At 32.1% G+C, this 22,563-nt stretch overlaps 4 protein-coding genes across 9 annotated transcripts; 3 read left to right on the plus strand and 1 right to left on the minus strand.

Moving 5' to 3' along the window:
• Positions 1–610: 610 nt before the first annotated feature.
• Positions 611–4,697, minus strand: LOC106656324 (cysteine-rich hydrophobic domain-containing protein 2). Of its 3 annotated transcripts, none has more exons than XM_014377239.2 (5): positions 2,521–2,652; positions 1,921–2,098; positions 1,639–1,849; positions 1,445–1,561; positions 611–1,326 (listed from the first exon to the last, which is right to left on the minus strand). In XM_014377239.2, the coding sequence occupies exons 2-5, from the start codon at positions 2,058–2,060 to the stop codon at positions 1,276–1,278; spliced, it is 519 nt and encodes a 172-aa protein (XP_014232725.1). In that variant the 5' UTR covers positions 2,061–2,098; positions 2,521–2,652; the 3' UTR covers positions 611–1,275. The 3 variants fall into 3 exon arrangements, with proteins under 3 accessions (XP_014232725.1, XP_014232723.1, XP_014232724.1); XM_014377237.2 differs by lacking the exon at positions 2,521–2,652 and adding an exon at positions 4,557–4,697 and having other exon boundaries at positions 1,236–1,326; XM_014377238.2 differs by lacking the exon at positions 2,521–2,652 and adding an exon at positions 2,289–2,491 and having other exon boundaries at positions 1,236–1,326.
• Positions 2,721–4,530, plus strand: LOC106656325 (short coiled-coil protein B). 2 transcript variants are annotated; one of them, XM_014377240.2, is made up of 4 exons: positions 2,721–3,368; positions 3,436–3,573; positions 3,857–3,973; positions 4,056–4,530. In XM_014377240.2, the coding sequence occupies exons 1-4, from the start codon at positions 3,296–3,298 to the stop codon at positions 4,193–4,195; spliced, it is 468 nt and encodes a 155-aa protein (XP_014232726.1). In that variant the 5' UTR covers positions 2,721–3,295; the 3' UTR covers positions 4,196–4,530. The 2 variants fall into 2 exon arrangements, with proteins under 2 accessions (XP_014232726.1, XP_014232729.1); XM_014377243.2 differs by having other exon boundaries at positions 2,722–3,368; positions 3,887–3,973.
• LOC106656322 (GTP:AMP phosphotransferase AK3, mitochondrial-like) lies at positions 4,695–6,347 on the plus strand. 3 transcript variants are annotated; one of them, XM_014377235.2, is made up of 5 exons: positions 4,695–4,782; positions 4,862–5,492; positions 5,598–5,720; positions 5,814–5,986; positions 6,063–6,347. In XM_014377235.2, exons 2-5 carry the CDS (start codon positions 5,309–5,311, stop codon positions 6,273–6,275), a joined length of 693 nt encoding a protein of 230 aa, XP_014232721.1. In that variant the 5' UTR covers positions 4,695–4,782; positions 4,862–5,308; the 3' UTR covers positions 6,276–6,347. The 3 variants fall into 3 exon arrangements, with proteins under 3 accessions (XP_014232721.1, XP_023317418.1, XP_014232722.1); XM_023461650.1 differs by having other exon boundaries at positions 4,712–4,782; positions 4,865–5,492; XM_014377236.2 differs by lacking the exon at positions 4,695–4,782 and having other exon boundaries at positions 5,041–5,192; positions 5,283–5,492.
• Positions 6,348–7,080: 733 nt separating this feature from the next.
• On the plus strand, positions 7,081–10,263 carry LOC106656097 (zinc transporter 9). The gene is made up of 10 exons (XM_014376766.2): positions 7,081–7,504; positions 7,745–8,269; positions 8,338–8,533; positions 8,603–8,685; positions 8,752–8,875; positions 8,952–9,090; positions 9,161–9,484; positions 9,549–9,896; positions 9,976–10,089; positions 10,160–10,263. The coding sequence occupies exons 2-10, from the start codon at positions 7,765–7,767 to the stop codon at positions 10,202–10,204; spliced, it is 1,878 nt and encodes a 625-aa protein (XP_014232252.1). The 5' UTR covers positions 7,081–7,504; positions 7,745–7,764; the 3' UTR covers positions 10,205–10,263.
• Positions 10,264–22,563: the final 12,300 nt, after the last annotated feature.

A 22,563-nucleotide genomic window follows, 5' to 3' on the forward strand; every position in this document is an offset into this window, starting at 1 on the left:
AACAGTTCATCTACGGGAAAGCAGAGTATTTGTACGCCAAACAACATAGCACTGAAATAAATGACATCAAGTTAATTGCATTTAGCGGATCGACGCAGTAAGTAGCTTTACAGCTTTTTTGAAGTGCTACTTTTGAAACACTTTTAAATAAAGGTGATTTTTGCAGATAAAAGGAATGTTCTCAGATCAAATAAAACATCCGATTGTCATTTTCATTATAATGGGAGTTATAATCCATTCGATGGGTCAAGTTAAAAGTGATAATTTTGTAACGAAACTAATTAATGATTTTCATAAAAAATTGTACCAAAGATTTGACAAAGATTTAAAATATTCATCCGAATTTGTGCCTAGAAACGATAGCATTTTAAATAAAATTTTGTTCGGTGCAATGATAAGAATACCAACTTACTGTCCTCCCAGAAAATATGTGAAAATTCGTGGCAAGTGTCGTCGTGTATACGGAAAATAAAAATTATTGTTCAACTAAATTTCAAACAAAATATGAGTTTTTTTTTTCCTCATTATTCTTTCTTTTTTACAAATGTTCTTTTGTAATATTGATTTCGTGCACATGTGTTATAATGTTTTTTAAAAATAAAAAACATAGTTTGCAACAAAGTTATTTTATTTTTTCTAAGAATTAAAATTCTTGCTTTTCTATACATTATTGCATCTTAGATAATAATATTTCATTTAAAATTTATATTCCATTGCAGTATAAATTTGCTGAACGGCAAAAGGCACGTATTAAAATCAATTTCATACCAGAAGATTGACCACTTATTCTATGAAAAATTATGCCAAGATTTGTGTGCATAAATGTCAGTCGTTGATTATATTTAAAAACTTTCAAATCAATCAAAAAAACCCAGGCCATAATTTTTTAGTGGAAGATGATCATGACCTAATGAACAAGATATTATGTTTCATCTAAGGCAGTGATATTCAAAATTTACACGTTTTCTTTTTACATTAGTGCCATCTAATTTAATTTAAAATTTTGTTCTTTTTTTAATTTTTTAGATTAATTTTATGTCATCACTGTACAAACTGAACAAATGTGACAAGATAATTAGAAAAACAAATATACGACTGTTTGTATCGACTGATGCTTAACTAAACCTCACAAAATTGGTTAATTTATATAACAATAATAAATAATTCTATCTTGCACAAATACTCATGATATTTACAAAAATACACACTCTATACAAATATTTACATTTCTCAAATGCATATTAATATTACACATAATTTCATCAGTTGTAATTTTTAATCAGGTTTGAAAATAGGGATTTTTGGAATAAATTCAATGGACAGAACCTGCAAAAAAATAAAATAAAAAACACATTAAGGTAATAATTACGTAAAAGAAAACTTTAAACTACTAAAGTAAATAAAATCCATCAATTTGAATTATTATTATTTTAAAATTTCTTACATGTTCCATCATTGAAGAGCTGTCACATCTTTGTTTTGTTAATTTCCAGTGTAAGCCCAATTTGTGGTACAGTCTACTATTTTCCCACTCCAGTAATTTATTCAGAGAATGTTGAGTCTATAAAAAAATTATAATAAGTATCTCTGGCAATAATGAATTAATTGTTGGAAAAATTATTGTTAGTTAGAAGGTACCCTTTTACTGAGACAAACAACAGGCCATAGAGAACATCCTAAGGTACAGCAGCAACAAACACATCCACAAAAGAGCCATTTGACATTCACTGGCAATGTTTTCTTAAGAACACTGTTTATTCGCATGACAGTTGCTTTAAACTCCTCAGGTGCAACTCTAGAAACTAAGCCATTAGGAAAATCCGTTTCAAATTTATTGCTGAGGCCAAATCTGAAATGAGATGTCAAAAGTTGAAAATCAAAATACAAGTGCTTAGAGTTATTTGAGATTAGTTTACTAACACAGTCATATTCCCAGCTCCGCGAATAATTATAGGCTCGGGTACAATCGGAGTCGCTGCGTAAGACTGGTCAGCTGCTGTCGATTCATTTCCAGATCCTGGCAAATCCTCCTCCTCGTAAATTGCATCGAAATCCGCCATTCTGCGTTTGTATCTTTATGTATGGTATAAATTCGTATCTATAAAAGTATATAATTCGTATGAGAAATATGTGCATCCACGAGCGAACGAGTGTGTGCGTTTATGAGCGACTTTTCTCAATAATTATAGATCACTGTGCGGACAAAGGAGCACAATAAAAATGAATCATTCGCGAAGATGCCCCCCGACAGCCCTCCCAATACGTCCAAAAACATAACATTGACGCACCACAGATGAAGTTTGACAACTGCGCCAAATTTGAACTTTGAAATGCGAATCGACTCGCGAATTAAAGTACAGGCGACAAACAGAGAACAATGGGATTTCGTTGCGCGATTGCGAAGCAGATTTGAGGTTATAGACGTGGAAAGTGAAATAAGCACAGCACAAATCTGCACAAGTATATAGGCACTTGTAAAACTGCTGCGTGAGTATAATACGTGTATGTATATATATATACCTATGTGGAATATTGCTTCATCGAGAGAAGTAGTGGCGAGCATACGATATATATGCTGTATTGTGTATCCTATTGAGTTCAGGGCAAGCATGCAGAGCGCAGAAGACTGCTGTTACACCGCAGTGCGGAGTGCTGCTTTACTTGCGCTGCCTCTGCTCGCTGCTGAGCAGCTCTCTACTTACTCTGCTCTCGAAAATTTTATATATAGCGCGTGTCGACGTGCGTCAGATTGTCGCACACTGAATGTATACTTATATATAGACGCTATATTGCCAGAACAGTCCACGCAAACCGAAGCCACGAAAAAAAAAGATCGGGCAATGACACCACCGAAACTGTGGCCTTCGAATAATTAAAATATCATTCTGCTGTCGTCACGTTTTTCTTTCTCCGAAGACCGAATAAAACTTGTCATCCCCTCGTATGCTCTGGCCAGAGCTGAATTCGAATCGACGATCGATCAGCGCGCTTTTTTACCACGCGAGGCCAGTAGTGCGTGATTATTCATATAAATTGCGCTTGCGAGTTGCGACGCGAAATCCAGAGGCGCCACCGGTCGGAACTCCTTATTGTCCATTTTCGCTGGCTTGGCCGATGCTACTACGACTGAGCTGTCACTGAGTCAGCTTTCTGCTCGTTTTTAACTCCCCCTCGAACGTCTCATTATTCCTAATTCGACTTTGGGGCAAAAAATGAGAAAACATTGAGATTTCGAGAAACATCTTGGAAAGAGACTTGAGGAAGAAACGGCTCTGGGTGTAGTAGCTGCTTAACTATGTCATCGCCAAGCAGCACTAAATTGCAGGATGATATCAACAGCATACCCTTGGCCGACGATGATCCTCAGGGTGAGTGAAGCGCCTTTTAACTAATTTGGATACACTTCTAACAGTTTTCTCCTTTTCTTTCCCTCAGTCATCATCCCTGAAGAAGAAAATAATTCGGATGCTAACGCCACCGCGGTGACCAACTCGCAATCGAACGATATCAATCGTGTACAAAGCATGGATTCTTTAATGTCCAGTCTGACTAACAGCAGTTGTAGTCACAACAGTAAGTATTGTTAGCTTGATAAAACTATTAGCACATTCACGCATCCTCGAGGGGCTATTCTCTACCCAAATTCAATTGTCATTTCTTGTTGCACTGTAAATTATACATCATGTCTATAGACACAAACAATTATCAGACCAGTCGAGTCAAGACTTACTCTTGCGGCAGCTTTGTTGATATTTTGATTTTATATGTTACCAGCACTCATTTTTGGCTTAAAAAACACATCTGTAAATCTTTAACAAAGTGGATAGCTCTTCAGGAGTAATACATTTTTTTGTAGGTTTGATGTATGATGTAGGGTGTCTTCTAGGTTTGGATCCAGATGTCAGTCCAGACGAGCAGCAAGAGAAAGCGAGACTTATCGCTCAAGTTCTTGAGCTTCAAAATACGTTAGATGGTAAAAATTAATTTAAATTCTCACAAAAATTGTTACTCCAATTTGTTCAACTTTTTTAACTGTATTAAAAATAAAATTTCAGATTTATCTCAGAGAGTGGATGGTGTTAAAGAGGAAAATCTCAAACTCAAAAGTGAGAATCAAGTGCTGGGTCAGTACATTGAAAATTTAATGTCAGCCTCCAGTGTATTCCAATCTACAAGTCCTAAAAATAAGAAGTAATATCAGTGTGTACTTGTTTGTTGAACAAGGAAACAGACACAAAAGAACATTTGTTTTACTTTCAGTATTTGTATAAAAGCAAATATTTTTCCAAGTTGCATTTGTACCTTAGCATTTATACCAAAGATAAGTTTTTTGAGCACTATAATAGCTTCACATGTAAATAATTTATATTGTTTAATCATATGAAAACGAGTCATAATATGACATGTCACGTTTTTACGCTTAAAATTTGTCAGAATGTTGTGATTGTGTTTTTTGCAATAAGTCAGTATTGCTATGGTACGCCTATGAATAAAAACAAAGCAGTTTTCTGCTCAAATTTCTAATAGAAAGACTTGGATACTTATTTTCAACTTACAGTTTGAAAAGCGCGAGTGGAGAATTGAAGAGTATGCAGGTATGGTCGATCGGTCACGGCATGCGCGTAGACACTAGATTAGGAAAAAAACCTATGCGAGCCTAGATCACCTTGTCAAATTACACAATACAAGAGCTGCGTGGATAAACGGTTGTAGTTTCGATTGTTCTCAGTACCTGTAGTAGTTTCGATCCGTTGTCGATGCATGCACGATTCCAAAGTGCAGGTAACGTTGTATATTATAATAAATTAATACCTAATTCGATTCAACGATTTTCTCTCGATGACTTTGGCCTTGCTTCTAGAAGAAGGAACAATTAGCTAGATAGAAAATGGCCGGTACAGAGAGCACACACGCAGCGTGGAAATATGTTGCTGTAATCCCCTCTTTTAACTGATATGCGCTAGGCACACTCCGGACAATCGCATATGTAATACATAATACTTAACTAGCGGCAAGTGTTGAGCGTACGTGTGTGCACTGCGTCGCTCGATCAACGTGCGCGCGCGAGAGCTACGCGCCTTTTGCGTCGACATAATATAATAGATATCAGCGATCATTGCACGCGCGCTTTCGGAGAGAGACGACAATCGGCCGACGAGGCGCGCAAAAGTGCAGAGCGAAGGGAATTCTACGTAAGTAATCCGACCGATCGAGATCGAGAACGCACGAGTGACGACGATCGGAAAGTGGCATTTATTACGTACGTAATATTAAAATACAAGAGAGCAAGGACAAGCTTCGGCACATCATGGTTCAGCTAGTTTCGGGCTTCGCCAGCTCGGCGGCTGCGGCTCGGAGCGGCTTCAGGGCCATCATTCTGGGCGCACCGGGCTCGGGCAAGGGCACCATATCGGCCCGCATCGTCGACCTGCTGCGAGTCACGCACATATCAACCGGCGACAAACTGAGGCAACATATCGCCGATCGGACCGGTTAGTGCATGCTCCATTGCAATTATATTCTTTGCGCGTCTACTATAAACGATCTATTGATAACTCGCCGCGATCTTTGCACTCTATCGACTTCTCGTTTCGCAGAACTTGGAGAACGAGTGAAACGATATCTCGATTCGGGCAATCTAGTTCCAGATGACGTGATGATTAATCTCATCGACCGAGAGATAAATGCATTGAAGGGAAAGAACAACTGGCTTCTGGACGGTGAGCTAGACCGCAGAAACATTTTCAATGATCGTTGCATGCTTTAGACATTTCATATACCAAATCGCGGGCGTACCGATCTTTTCTGCATAGGATTTCCGAGGACTCTGTCGCAGGCCGAAGCTCTGCAGAGGATTCAACCGGTTTGCCTGGTCATCAACGTTGACATACCGCATCGGGTTATAATTGACAGGTTGAAAAATCGTTGGGTGCATCTGCCCAGTGGCCGAGTGTACAATCTCGGTTTCAACGATCCCAAAGTACCGGTAAGTCGCGACGTTCGATCAACCGTACCGATCTTTACCGGTCGTCTTAATTACGTCTGCACTCTGGTTGTTGCAGGGCCGCGACGACGTGACCAACGAACCATTGAGCCAACGTCCGGACGATCGGCCGGAGATCGTCGAGAAACGCTTGCAACGACATGCCGAGATGTCCGCTTCCGTCATAGCCTTTTATGAGCGTTTGAACTTGTTGAAATCGTTCTCCGGTGAAACGACAGACAGCATTTGGCCCTCGATACAGCAGCACCTGACGCAGTTCCTCGAAGTCTGACCCCACGTTTCGCAGTCGGTCGCGTACTAATCGATTGTTCAGATACTTCAATAAATCGACCGATTGCATTGACTTGAAACTCGTTTTATTTCATAATTTCTTTGAGTTAAATTAAGCAAGACAACTATTATAGCCACTACTATCTCAGCTATGTACCAAAAAAATTACCCATCTCATACATCGAATAATATTGCAGCATCATCCAGATGAGACAATCTACTGAATTTTTTTTATCATACACAATCGTCCGATTGACACAATAATGTCATTGCACGATGATTAAAATAAAATAGCTTCTGATGCGGCAGCGTGTTCGAATGGAAAATATTCCAATTACAAATGAAATTCACATCGTCTGCATTTTAAGCTGACTCAAGACTAAAGAGAGACAATAATGCTCCCAGGATTACAACGCATCATCGGAGACACAACAATTGCGTTATCGCTTTTCATACTTCTAAACATTTTTTATCAATTTGATTTATGTGTAATTCATGACGAAAAATGAAAAGTGTGGTAATTATATAAAATGTTTTGAACGTGAAAAAATAAATGTATTCAGCAAGTGGCAATTATATAATGTAAAAATAGAAAAGGAATACACTTTTTTCTGAGTAAACCGATCAAAGGTGATGTTAGTTTGTATGAAATAATATTAGCTGATTCATTTGTCGGCAATGCATAATTCATAATACATAATACATATTGTAAAATCCACTCGGGCGAGTAAGTATATACCTCTGACAGTTTTATACAGCTTGATCATGAAGGTCAAATTCTGCCCTATTGACAGTGTCGTGTACTATTTGTCGTCGGTCGCGTTACAAGATCAGTACCTAATACATATGCCTAGTATGGTACGCACTGACACGACCGCGTAGTATGTGTACACCTTTACAGTTACAGATTTCAGTTTACTAAATAACAACCGCAGATTCCGCCTATACACTTTTACTTACATACACACATAAACACTCATACGACACATGTATACTTGGGTACTTGCTGCTGCTGACTGCACGATAATCGCAGCATTAGTGAGAGCATGTAAAACACAGACAATATGAAATAGAAACAACCATCAAACATGATAACTTCCAGACTAAAGTTTCGACAAGTACAGAGTGTTAAAATGTTTTTCAAGTACTAATATGCAGAAATTCGTTGAATCATCAGAAGACTAATGAGTTTTATCGTAAAATAGATTTCGCTTGTACACATCTCACCAGGTGAATTAACTTATGTTTTTATTGATTACCTGCTAAACTTGAACAGTTCTAAATTGTTCTTATATTATTAACTTTTTAAAAGTGAATTATATCATAAATCACTTCATTAATAGCTTAATTTTCTTCTTGCATCTCAAACCTCTAGGAGGTTATAAAGAATTGAACATTTTTTTTGCAATTTTCTTCTACTTGTCAAACTGCAAAAAGTATTCCATATCAATGAGTATATTATATTTACAGAAATTCAGAAACTGGTGAAAATGCTTCAACGTTCATACAGTTTTTTCAGTATCATTTATCACAATGTTGATATTCATTGTAAAAAGCGACTTTGCCAATATCACTTGGAGCTCTCTAAAAGATGCACAAGTACTTTTGTGAGGAAAAAATCATCATCGATTCCATCAAAGCTTTGTAAAAAAAACCTCAACAAATATGGTGACGCGAGGTGGATTTGCGTCAACTCACAGTTGGCCAAGTCTGCTAATAACATCAAAAACAAAACCGACGAATCACAAATATCTAAAAAAAAAGAAGATACTGATAAATCAGAATTAATCCAAAAAGTAGTTCAATTAAAAGAAGAAAATTTAGGTAAATTAAAAGAACGTGATCTTAATATAGAAGCTGTAGCTATTACTAATGAAGAATCCTCAAAACATAAAGAAGTTAAATTAAATAAACAAGACAAAGCATTGAAGAGTGAAGAAGCAACTGTGATAGATGAACCAGTAGTTGTTCCGTCAACAGCCACCACAACAAAAGGTGTGATTTCTTGCTCATTACTTGGTAGTCACTTGGCATACATTTTTAGACATGATGAATTTTTGTAGCTCCTCAGAAAAAAAGAATCAGGGTTGATTTAACTGCATCGTCTCTGGAACGAAACTTTATAACACCAATAAGAGCAATGTCTGATTTTTTACTCAAACCAGGTGACCTTGAATCATTACCAAAAACAAAAAGAAGATCTCCTTATGAATTTGAACCACCAATTACAGTATACTGGAGGAAAGATGTTGAAGCAAAGTAAATATTAATTAAATTGAATATTAAAATTTTCACAAAGCTATAAATTTATAATATGGATATTTTCAGGGCACTGGAAGTTTGGGGATCTAAAGAATTACTGTGGAAAGAATTGCTTAAGAAGGATATAGAAAGAAAGACTTATCAACAAAGTAAGTAAAATTTCAATATTATTAAACGGCATTATAGAATTAAAAGTAATGCATTACTTGGCACAGATGTATTCACGGTGAAGAAACGCTTGAGAGATTATAGAAGAGAAGTTGGAAGTTTATCTCAAAATTATGAAAAAGAAGGACTCTTTGGTAGATCTGGAAAAGTTGTTTTAATTGCTGTAGTCATGTAATGCAGAAAACATTTTCTTCAATCATAATCTTAACTATATCAATTATAAATAATAAATATATTATTGTTTTAGAAATGGGAGTAATTTCCTTTTCAAACTCATGGCATGGATTTTCACTGGATCCCACAGCATGTTTTCAGAATGTATTCATTCATTAGCTGACACCATTAATCAACTAATTTTAGCTTATGGCATACATAAATCTGTTCAGGTACCAGAGTAACAGATACTTATTTTCAATTAACACTTTCAAAATGTTGATAATTTAAATTTATTTTTAGACTCCTGACTCTGATCATCCATATGGTTACACAAATATGAAATATGTTTCATCTCTGATATCAGGAGTGGGTATTTTTTGTGTAGGGACAGGTTTATCTATATACCATGGAATACATGGTATTATGTTTCCTGAACCTGTTGATTCATTTTATTGGGCATATGTTGTGCTGGGAGGTTCATTAGTATCAGAAGGAGCCACATTAATGGTTGCTATCAATTCTATTAAAAAAGGTGCAATAGAAAAAAAGAAAAGTTTAAAAGAATATGTAATGACTGGTCAAGATCCATCTGTTAATGTTGTATTAATGGAAGATTTAGCGGCTGTAAGTTAACAATTTATTTTCATGAACCTTAATGATAACAATTATTGATACTAGTTTTTTTTAGGTGTTAGGAGTAATGTGTGCTGCAGGCTGTATGGGTTTGACCTCCTTCTTGGGTAACCCCATCTTTGATGCTATAGGTTCTTTAGTTGTGGGTGGTCTTTTGGGAGGTGTAGCATCATTCATCATATACACAAACGTGGCTGCTCTGGTGGGTCAAAGTATACCTCAAGAAAGTCTTGATAAAATAAATTCTGAACTGGAGTCCGACATTATGGTCAGAGCTATCCATGATGTCAAAGGTATTGATATGGGCAACAGTCTTGTCAGATACAAAGCTGAACTCGACTTCGATGGCCGAGAACTGACCCGTTCCTATTTAGATAAACATGATTTGAACACGATGCTTGATGTAATATATTTCAATAATATTAAAGATTTTAATTTTTATTTAACTGGGATTACTAAAGAATTTTTCAATGTATTTTTAGGAAGTAAAGAAAATGCAGAATATCGACGAACTTGAATCATTTCTTTTAAAGCACGGTGAGAATATTGTTGACATGCTTGGAGGAGAAATTGACAGAATAGAATTGAAATTAAAAGTACGTATAAATAATTAAGAAATCAATGTAATCTGCTGGATTTTTTAATGATAAAAAATATTTTTTTTAGAAAAAGCATCCTGAAATCCGGCACTGTGACTTAGAAATTTTGTAAAATTGTAACGTATTTCAAATTAATACGACTGCTTCGATTTTAAAAAACTGTATGCTAATGAAAATCATTGAAATTATTAATGTAATCGTACATACATTTTTGATATGCTACTTTATTATTGTAAAATTAATTAAAAACAAAGAAGGTTGTTTAATCATTAGTTTTTAGCGATATAGATATGTACATAAAATCAAAATTGAAATAATTATTATCGTTTTAATAAAACTAATGTTACGTTTTCACGATCAAATAATTTTTACTACCTTACAGATGTTGAGTTAATCGAGATCCCAAAGTTAAATTAAAAATGAAATTTTTAAAATTCGTTTTTTTGATTTCTAATTTTATAAAATTTTTATCACATAATGCTAATTAATACAATGATGCAACCAAAGATACTGCTAACGAGGGGAAAAATTCATTACAACTGGTATAAGATAAACGAATTTTTTTATTTGCATCCTTAAATGTTCAATATCATATAATATTTTATACAAGTATATAATTATGATGACACAGAAGAAATATATTACAACCAATAGTCAACACAATGTCGTTATCTTGTTTGATACAATTTCTTTTTTTCTACCGCTCGGTATTTATACAGTTAATTACATTATTTATTGGAGTGTGATAACGATCGCATGAATTTTCTCAACTTTTTTCTTACTCTTTCTAAATATTTATTACTTTATTTCTTTATGAAACTATAACTTTGCAACATTTATCTTTATTGTTACTGAAAAGTTGATTTTTTAAGGATATGACGTTGAAAACAAACCTGAAGTGTAAAATAATACAAAACTTTCTCCCATTAGGTTATTCATACATTTTCAATATAATTTAAGATTTATTGGCAAATCAATGAGAAAAAATTTTTAATTGACCAGTGTCAAAACAGCAATCGTAGTACTTCTAGTTATACCGATTGCTTTTATTTTGCAACGTAGCATTACAACAATACTTCATTTTTGATTTTTAACAACAGTTTAAAAAGGGCACATTAGAAACCTAAAATGTAGCGTTCGTGCTAAAATGTTTATTGTTGGTCATATGTCGGTCTGTTATACGGACCCAATAACATCGATGATTTTATCGTTATATTTATTTTAGGGCCATAGAGGCGAATTGAAAAGTTTACAGCTTGGACAGTAACTTACTATTGTTCGACAATAGGCCGCTGCATTATAACTTCTGCCTGATCGTCGAGCGATGTAGTTACCTCTTGGTAATTCGCTCGCAATGATGTATAATATTAACGCGTCGTTGGCGTATTATACTCGATTGACGATACACGCGTAACAATAAAATTGACCAGACGTAATAATCTATGAACTAGGCACACTTAGTCTGTTTCAATCAGTTTTGTTAAACTATCGGTAAGTAGCTCGATTCTACTTAAATTCCATCGGATTCTTCTCGAAGAATCTCTCGCTTGATTAACTCAGCTGACACTCCGTAGCAGTTTCAATCGGCATCACTCAATGTCAGAAATTGAGTCAATAGTGTACACATTTTGGGCGACGAATATTTTTTTACTCGAGTTGACGTGCACAACTCGGCCGCCGGTTTTGCATGTTCGCTCCATTTTTACGCTCGATGAATAAGAATTTCAACGATATCGTTGATATTCTTCTTACGAATTTATCATGTAAAATAATGAAATTCATAATATTTGAATCATTTTAAGCAGCAGGACCCGAACTTTAATTTTTCAAGCAGAAACAATTAATTTTTCAGCACAAAGCTCAGAAATACTTCGATCGCTATTAATACATTTTTATACAATTTAAAAAAATGACTATTGATCTTGTTGAAATATCTTGATGTTTTATTAAACTATTCTGCCTTCTGTCATGTTCTACTTTATACGTTGCATGTACATTTTTGAATCGATGAAGAGTTAGTAGTTTTTACTCACCTACGATAGGATTACTATTTTAGAAAATCTCTCGGTATAAATATCATTTTCTATCATTTTTACAGTACTTTGACATTTTTCAATGAAAAATTGGAACACGAACCAACCTGCTGCTGAGGACAATACAATCTAGATCGGTTATTGTTTTTTCGATCACGGTCACGATACAAAATTAATTTACAATTAATTTACAATGGATTTTGTTTAAGAGAAAAACTGTATAATAGTGATATTTTCAAGGTATAGTGACGAAAAGATGGCGAGCAAATATGATGAATACGCGAATTGAATACTTTTGATTGATTTAATTTTCATTATCTTTAAGGCAATGCGTGATATAGGTGAAAAGGAAAGAGGATTTAAAGAAAAGCTCAATGATTATGATTATGAAACCTTGCTCCTTGGCGATCCGATAATTATAATTCATTTTATAAAAGTTTTCAGAACGTTATAGTTTGGTAGATTATGCATTATCAGAAGTCGTGGCTCGTCAGATAACATCAATGAAGGGTAAAAAGGCGATTCAGTCTTGAAGAGGAGATCGTGGCAATACGGCCAGCCAGCAAACTACGCTAAAAGCGTAAAGGATTCATTATGACATTTTCCAATTCTGTTATAGAGCTTCTGTTGCTCTAATCATCTGCAGCAGCACTATCTGTATAGTTGCGCAATTCAAACGTCACTCTGGCGCAGCGAAACAACCCTAACTTTTCGTCCTTGTTTCTAATTTGTTTCTTACTTTTTTTCTCGTTTTTTTTACGAATCTAAGCTCTGTTTATACACTATGGCTAAGCTACTTACTTCGTTATTGGTTCTTGCTTACGGCACCGAACCATTACTCAATTTTACCTATCTGCTCTTGACTTCAGATAATACAATGATAAAATCTTATTGTACGCATACGAAATCGGGCGAATAGTTACAAATTATCCAAATGAAAAATAAATAGCTTAGATTTTGATAGTGCAGTTAGTTCGTTACGACTGAGGTTGATTCAAAGGAGCTTAACACGCCAGTCACGAGTTGCCCTTTTTTCCATTACTTGTGCAATTGTGTATGATTACGAACGTTCATTTGGTTTAGGCGATACAGTACCGTTATCAATAAGTCTTCTATTTTCGTATCCCTGGTAAAAATGCTTAACATTTAATGGGTAATTTTTGGCTAACGAAAAATTTTTTATGACATGAAAAGGCCATCAGAACTGAAAATTGATTTGTCTGCTGAAATGATCTTAAGAATGAATTTCTTTAAAACCGTGATTCGACTTATATTATTATTTTTACTTTGCCACTTGCAGGTTTACAGTTATAGGTACTCGCCATCTAGTGGTGGAGACCTAAAAATATATTATAAACTCGCTTTTTTAAACAGTTAAATTGTCATTTTTAGGTCATATAAAATGCTCAAAACAATTCAATTAATGGTAAGGTATTTTAAAACATTTTAAGAGGTAATATTTTTGATAATTAAAGTTAAGCATTTCTACTAGCGGTATTACGTATGAATTTATATTGAAACGTAGCAGTTTTTTACCTTATGCAAAAAGTACAGAAGTTGGATTTCAACAGCAAAGAGCTTACCGACAAAATAATATAGGCTTATGTTACAAAAAGATAATTAAAAGGTGAAAAGCTTTGATATAACTAACTACGAAAAGTTTTTAATGATGCATATTCATAGGTGAGAAAAAAATAAATACTAATAATAACAAGAACAAAATTATTGCATAAATGTTTCCCAAATATCTACTTTTACTTGGAACAAACAAGACAATTAATTGTTTCATGTGTGAAGATATATGACTTGCGAAATTTTGATTCGAAATACTTTTATTATATTAAAAAATGTTTTCACAATGTTATTAAAATATCAACATATATCGAAAGAACATTATCATTTACAATGATTTTTCACCTCGTTATTTCACTGTACTTTTTTATTATATTATGATAGCATATAGATAATCATTATAATTTTTTTTTATTTTTATTTATTTTTTTTTTAATATAGAGCTTAAGAAATTAAAAATGTGTCCAACATTTGTGTAAAATCAATCGTTCATTAATATTGTAAACTTTGTACGCGTTTCAGTATAAGTTAGTTGAGACTGGTAAGACTGTGGCTCTTTCCATATTGAAAATACACCTTTGTTTGGTTTTGTCATTGATAAATTACATAACTAACAGTAATCATGCAGTAAATTTTTTTTATCTACTAATCGATACAAAAGTACATTGTGAGTGTATAAGATGATAGTTGGCTGAAATTTTTCTTACATTAAAGTTGCTATTTTTATAATTATAAATATATGAGCACGCAACATTAGCCTCCGTTAAATTTGTCGATACACACTATGAGTAAAAAACACTCAAACAGCTTACAATTTTCATGGATAAATGTAATAATACAATATTTATTCAATGAATAAGACTTGATCATAATAATCGTGAATGAAGTCCTTACAATCACGCTATTTTATCGCATATCTCTCAGTCGCTAATAACTTGCCTTTTTGAACGCGAATAAATGCATCTGAAATAAATGTAATGTATGGGTGCGCAGTCAAGCAGATCGATAAAAAGCTAATAAAATTGTAGAAGATGTATACATTTTTTCTACTCTCACTCAACCCATTATTTGCTTTTCCCTGTTTAGTAGAAAAAAGTACATCCCGCATATTTTGAATAAGTGCATTATCATGTACAATAACAAATCACCCTTGATCGTCAGCTACCATATCCACAGTAATTTTCAATTTTTTTTTCATTATTTAATAATTTTTTTTTTCATATAATCACACCACGTAACAATATCATATCACGCACCAATCCCCTTAACACTCGTGTATAAAAGTTTCATTGCTGGTACAATCGTCACGCATGTATACTTTTTTGATGTATATATGCATAAGAAAGTGCAAGAAGGAAACAGTGAACAAGCGGCAAAAAAGTGTCATAAAAAATAAATCTGCATTAGACAACAATCATTTATAATGCGTCTTTAGACAAAAGCTTCTTCATTTTTCATCATTATTTAACTTTAATCTGGACATCAACTTTTTTAATCTACCGCGAGCTTAATCCTCTTAATATATAATATCGTAATAAATTGGAAATTATGCAGATTTTAAAATTATCAACCTACCAAGGTTTATTAATTATTCAAGTAAAAATCTATCATTACAGATTTGGTGTTCGTTTTACAGCTTATTACACGATGTCTGTTGTTGTTATTGTTGTTGTTGTTGCAATTTTATTTTAGTTCCTCATAAAATACGTGTGATAATAACTTGTATTTTTACGATTGATGATTTCAATTACAAGAAAAAATCCATCCATTTATAAGATGTATAAAAGTATCGTTATGATTAGATGTATAATATATGTAATGAAACACGATAAATGTGTACGTGTATGTTCATCTCGTTCTTAAATGTATTATGTACATGTATAAAGATAAGGGTGCATTTTATATAATGAATATTCCTGATTGTTGAGCTTAAATAATTATTATTGTGCGTGATCACAATACTAGAATTGAAAATTATTTTCTCGAACTTTTCTACGAGCGCAGAATTTTTTTTCTTTTAGGTCACGGCCCTACTTTTTATAATGATGATTAAATAACCTAATCGAAGTAATATTTTTAACGAACTTGCATTAAATGCGAAATTGTATAACCAGGATGATAAAGTACTATATTACGAGTATTTATTGGAAGTGACGTTACACGGGAACAATTGATTTTTTTCTTTGAAAACTTGAATTAGATTTCTCATTAAATAACAAGTTTGATTATTATTTGTTGCTGTTTCTATAAAGAGTTTTTATATTAAATATTTAATTTGTGTTTTTTTTATTTATTTAAAAATTTCCATAGTTTGTAGATTTTGATAATGTTTATAGACTATTGTTTAAGACAACGATAAAAAATATTATAGAACTTGAGACAAGTAGTTTTCACAGGTCCTCATAAACTCAATTTATCATCTGAAGTTCCCTTCTTTTTCAGTTGAAGTTTTTCATTTAAAAATTTAGTAAATTATTGCGCAATCTGGCATTTTTTTCCAAAACTTTTACTTTCGCAAATGTGTGTAACATTAACTATGTGTGATATATAATAATGCGCATGTTATGTCATTCAAACTTTTACAATGTAATAAGTTATAACTATTCAATTTTTATTTTTTATTATCCATATCCAAACTTTAACAATATTCTTTTTTGTTTATCACTTTTTTTTTAAAAAAAGAAGAAAACAATGCAACGCATAATTCATCTTCGTAAAAATAAAAATAAATTCTTTCAACAACCAACTTTTATTTCTTAGTTTAAAATGTAGTATTCCGCTTGCAAAGTGAATGATTGTGTGCCAAATCAAGCGCCAATTGACACTAAATATGAACAGCGTTTTATAAAAAAGTTCAAGTTTACAATGTATGGCGTCTCATTGAATGTAAGAAAAAGATGATTGCGATGATCACAGTCCGTTAGCTTTCAATACTTTTAGCATTTTTTGTTACTTTTGAACAAATTCAAGCTGGGTTTAAGACAAATATTTAATCTTTAAGGGATTTTTTAACAACAGATTAACAAAAAATTTTGTGCGTAAGATCGGGTTCTTAAATATTTTCAATATAGCATTATTATAAAGAAAAAATATTCCTTTTTATCTTAGAGCAAAATCACCATGACAATGACTTTAAATAAATACAATATCAAAGCACACGTATTATTAAATTTATTTTTCAACTGCTGTTGTTTGCTTCACTAACGTAAAGTCGTACGATTCTATGAAATGAACGCCATTATATTTCTTTTCCTTAATTGGTCGTGTATTTAGTAAGTTATATTATAAACTAATTATTTTGGAATTAAATAGTATGTGATTTAGCACAAGTTTGTATATTTGAAAAGATTTCAAAAGCGCAGGCTTGTATCAATTATTTGAATTATAGTTTTTATCGAAACAAAATTTTGCATTGGAGAAATTGAGGAATTCTCAAACTTAAATGTATCGATCGTGTACCGTTAATCTTGATAGATTATCGAACTTCGCTGTTCTGTACCGATAGTGAGTTTGAGATTCTTTCGAGTTTGCTTTTTTAATTTTATAGTTAGGACATAAATTTAATCTGTGATGTTCCCTAGGTAATTGACATGGACGTATTTAAAAATATTATTCCATTTCTATACAGTAAAGTATTTTTTTTAACTTGTCGTGTTGAGAGTCGAGCCATCTGTTCAACTTTGAATAAACCGATTATTATTCTTGAGATTATTTGCAGATCCACAAAATGACTAGAATATGACTAAGTTTAATTTAATTTTATTTATACTAAGATTAAATTGAGTTTAAGCGATAAATTCATAAACACACCGACGTTAGATTAAATATCTAGCAAAAAGGCAAAGTAAAAAAAAACATACGCACACAGAATCTTTAGATTTTTTTCAAATATTTATTGATTTTCTCATAGATACAAAAATAAACCTAAAAAATATTAATCTTATATGAAAAAAGTATTAAAAAATATAACGAAAAGCGCTTAATTGTAAATTATGATTATCTTAGCGCACGATTCAAAAACTTTTTGAAAATAAAGGAATAAAGATTCAACGATAACTAGTGTCCTTTTAAAATGGACAAATTAATTGACAGTTGCAAGCCGATGGCTTCGACTACAAATATCATGTTTGATTTTAACGATTAAATGGTTGCTGTTATTGTTGTTATTTATTTTTGTTGTTGTTTTCTTGTTGTTTCAGTTGTTGTAAGTTTGTGTATACACTTAAACAGTTGTTTTTTTTTCTTATAAACTATCACTCTTATCTTCGTTTAACCTATTAAAAAATTACAGTTACATTTATCATGTCATGTTCCCAAGTTAATTTTATCAGTATGCCATTGCAATCGACTAGTTTTATTTTTCATATTTTGTGACTTTTTTTTAATGCATTCATATAACACTTTCGTTAGTTTTTTGGAAAGTTTAAAAAAATACGTCTCCCACTCGTCTGACTAATGTGCGCTTTTCAACCTTTGTTTTTGTTGCGCACCTTTACTCTTTTCCTCAATAGCTTAAACTGTATTGGTTATTTTTAATTAAAATTGAGTCGTGTAATAAGTATTCTATTAAATTGCAAAGTTTGTTCAACAACGACTCTATCGCTACTTCAACTTACAGCAAAAATTAATATATGTCGATTAACGTCTCAATTTTCTTTCAAATAAACAACTCCCCCTGAATGCTGAGAACTATATTTAAATGTAAACCAGGGTTACTATTTTTTTTTCAATATAAATCTCAGCTCACTCGATTAAACACATCTATAATTAGTTAATAATTATAGTCATATAATAATGGTAAATCTTATCGATAAAACTACATGTATATAATATATATTATTTAAGTACATTGTATACAAAGTTAGCAATATATTACGTGGATATGAGTTAGGTTTTTGACGGAACGAATCACGACAATATTTTCAATATCATGTTTTTTTACAGTATGCTGTAATAAAAAATAAATTATTTAAATGTAACTTTAAATCTCACTTTCATAAATTTTTTTCATTTTTTTTTTATTTTTTTCTTGGTTTCATTTGTGATACCATTCCACGTTCCATTATTACTTCAATAAAAAATATAGTTCACAAGTATAATAGTTAATAGAATAAATTTAACCTAATTGATAGTATAGCAATAATAAATACCACAATAAATACTTTATTCGATTAAAAAATTCTCAATATAGTGACTTTGGCGATAAAATTTGTAATAGTTTTTCACGAGTTCACAATAGAAATTTGACGCATTCCGTCTTGACAAACAACAAAATAGTTCAAGTTATGCTCTCATAAATGATGAAGAACTAATAGATAATAGTACAATAATTCAATCACCTTAAAAATTATTAATAGTATTTAAGACCAAAAATTGTATAATATAATTGTAATAATAAATATAATAATGTTAATAATGGTAATAATGATAAATAATAGTAAATAAATGATACAAATATCATTTATTCAAGCCTAAAAGCCTACTAACTACTCACAATCACCACGAATTAAAGTTTACAATCGCTTACACTAATGTTGATGTTTGAGAGTGTATACATTTTGTTCTTGGATTAATGGAAATATTTAAAATCCTACTCAATGCCAAAAGAATGGCGAAAGAATTATCCAAGTGGCCATGACTAGATGATTGGTTTTCATTTTTTTAATATAAAAATAATATCATAATTTTCATGACGTTGATGACCATGATGATGTTAACAATAGTAATAATAATTACCATGACAAAGATGATGAAAACTTCAAAAACTTATTTAAATCTTTCAACAAGATGGTGCGAGTCACCAAGACCTTTAAAATTATCTGATGAATAAAAAAAATCAAATTTTTTTACTCTACACAATAACGCAGCAAGCTAATAAGATTTTTAATTTCATTTTTACTTTCAATAAAAGTGTATGCTTTATTTCATATAATTAGAATTATATGTCGAAATAAAAATTACTTCGCAATATTTTTCATCAGGATTTGACTCATCACATGGAATCAAGTAAAATCAAGCCGAGAAGTGAACTTTTTCGCTCGAGTGATGTACAGAGAGATGTTATTCACTCGTTCTCGATTACTTTTTGTTCCATCTGAATGTGCAAGCTCCTAATGCGATAGCCTAATAACTTTCATAGTTATCGTCGAAACAAAACTACTTATTTTTTATTATGTAAATTTTTATCACTTTTACTTTTTTCTTCTCAACATACATGCGAAACAGTTTCCGAAGTTCTACGATTGATTATAATTGTTAATTGAATTATTTGACTCATCAAAAAATGCCTACATCTGTACAACACTTTCTTTACAAGTGAGAAGTTTAACATTTGCGAATGAACTTTTATTCTCTAGAATATCAACTTTGAAAGATCCGTTTTTTTCACTAGCACATGTTTAACCGTTTAACTATTGTCGTTTTCTTATGTTTAGAATTCTCTCGGTAGGTGCAGGAGAGGTTCGAATTGAAAAAGGACAGTGTTGTCTCAGAACCCAAAAAATGTCTTCTTTTTTTCTTTGTGCTACGACTAATAGCTTCGTGCATTAATATTCAATGTACAATGAGAGTAGTACGCTCGAGTGAAAAATTGTTAACTATTCAACAGTAAAATTCAACGAATATTTTTGCCACCCCTTAGCTGTCTTCACATTTTGTTCGTGATTTACTCAGATCCATGGACGGATCGGTTTTCCGCGTGTCATATGATTATCATATATAAATCGAGATTGATCACATACAATTCAAGTCATATTTATAGTTAATTCAAATTAACCGAGCTGAATACACGCGATCGACCGATATACACAAGTCCAAGATGCGTAGACATTTGTATAGAATCATACAACACCAAATCCAAAGAGTTAACTATTTTTATAATTTGATTTCTCAGTCTTATCAGGAAATAATGTTTGAAATCATGCAAAATATTGATAATTTGTTTTTTTCGCTAAGATGGTCACACGAATCATTTACATAGTTTTTTTTACATGACTTTTAATAAAACCTAAAAACTTTTTGATCAATTCGATGTTCTACTTCGTCAGTGAATACTCAGATCTTGAAGATTTTTTATTTAGTAAGACGACAATTTCATATCTTTTATTATGGATTTGAAAGTTGTTCAAAATCGAATGGTACACGGTCCCGGTTTTATGGATTTTCTCATCTACAGTAGTTATGCACACGTTAGCTCATAAGTATATAGATTGATTAATCTTATTTATCATTGTTACATCCGTCAATCACAAAATTGTTTATATGTATAAGAGTTCAACGAAAATATGAAAGTTTTATATAATGCACAAGCAAAAAATGCACACAACTTATGCATTTTATTGTTTAATCATTTTTCACGGCTTATCATTTTTCGAAATTATACTCTTATTTTTTAATAATAAATAATTCTTAACGTCATTACAGAATATAGATATCATGTATATAATATAGTTTGCCTTCCTTAATCCTTAACCATTCTTTGAAATTTGTTTGGCGTGTATTTTTCTGTCATTCTTCAACTACAATAGGCATGCAACAATGTTTTAATGTACCAAGTATTTATTATCATTAATATATATATTTTTTCTCAATGATTAGTTAAAAATAGTAATCAACTATGCAAATCCTCACATGTTTTTATTTTTCATGTCCATTGTCCCACACTAATCAATTACTTCGCCATCGGTCATATAACATCAAAATTGGGCCCGGGAAGAATAATGTGCACTATCATTTTCTCCTTACTTTTTTTTTAAATCGTCGACGAATTAGACATTTCGTTGACGATTCGTTTCAAAAATCACCAACCAGAGATCTTGTGATTTCTGTATTGGAGTGTACCTTTGAGTCTCCTTTTCTAAGAATGAACGATCGAAAATATTTTTGCTTTTAGCGAGAGAAGATAGAGAAAATAAGAACCTGCGCTGCTCGCTTTTTCATCAAAGTTTCTTATCGAAGGTACAAAAATATATATCTTATATACGCCCAATATTTTATTTGAAAATGCTCATTCCTTGAAGGATTTTACGAGAGGAAAGGATTAAACTGTAACTTTTAGAAAATTTTTTCGTAATAGATATTATTCAGCCGAATATTTCGATGAAAATATTTTTTTTCTCATCTCGTTCTCTCATCATAGCATCTCCTTTTTATTTCACCGATGCACGATTTTCGAAGTGACTATCATTATTTAATTTTTAATTCTTCATTTAAGGACTACAGAAGAGTATATTTCACGCGTGTGTGTCAAATCAGATTGAAGAATCGTTTCCCCGCTTTTTAGTTCTTTATATACTAAATATTATTATTCAATATACGTATCAATGCCATTTCGCGACTAGCATTTTCTTATCACCAATTCGTGCCTTTAATCTTGCAACGTTTTTTCATAAATTATAATAGCAATATTATTTTATTAGTATTATTATTAGTATTATTATTATTATTATTGATGCAGTTTTAAACTAATTCAAAGATTATTTAGATGGTCTTTTATTGACAACAAAGTTTTGGACATTGCCAAGGGGGGTAGGTGAACAACGTCCTGTTATTATTATCGACTATTTAACGCTCGCTACAGTTCGTTGGGGTTTAAAATTCTCGAATTAAAGTATGAAATTTTTATATGTTTAATTTTGAAGCATCGCAAAGCTTGCATAACTGATATGTTAGAAAATGCGTACAATTTTAATAATAGAGAGAGTTTGGAAACTCGTGGTCAATTTATTTCGGTCGATACATAGCTGGGTAAACAAACCGAGAGTATTGTCAAAAGGAGCGTGTTTAAACTAATTTTTATACCAGTCTTACGTTTAAGGTTTTTTTTACCGATCTCGTGATATGTTAACGTAAATATTTGGTTCACGTA

This window comes from Trichogramma pretiosum, unplaced genomic scaffold (genome assembly GCF_000599845.2).
Source record: "Trichogramma pretiosum strain Unisexual culture from Peru unplaced genomic scaffold, Tpre_2.0 scaffold4, whole genome shotgun sequence".
Taxonomy (NCBI): Eukaryota; Metazoa; Arthropoda; class Insecta; order Hymenoptera; family Trichogrammatidae; genus Trichogramma; species Trichogramma pretiosum.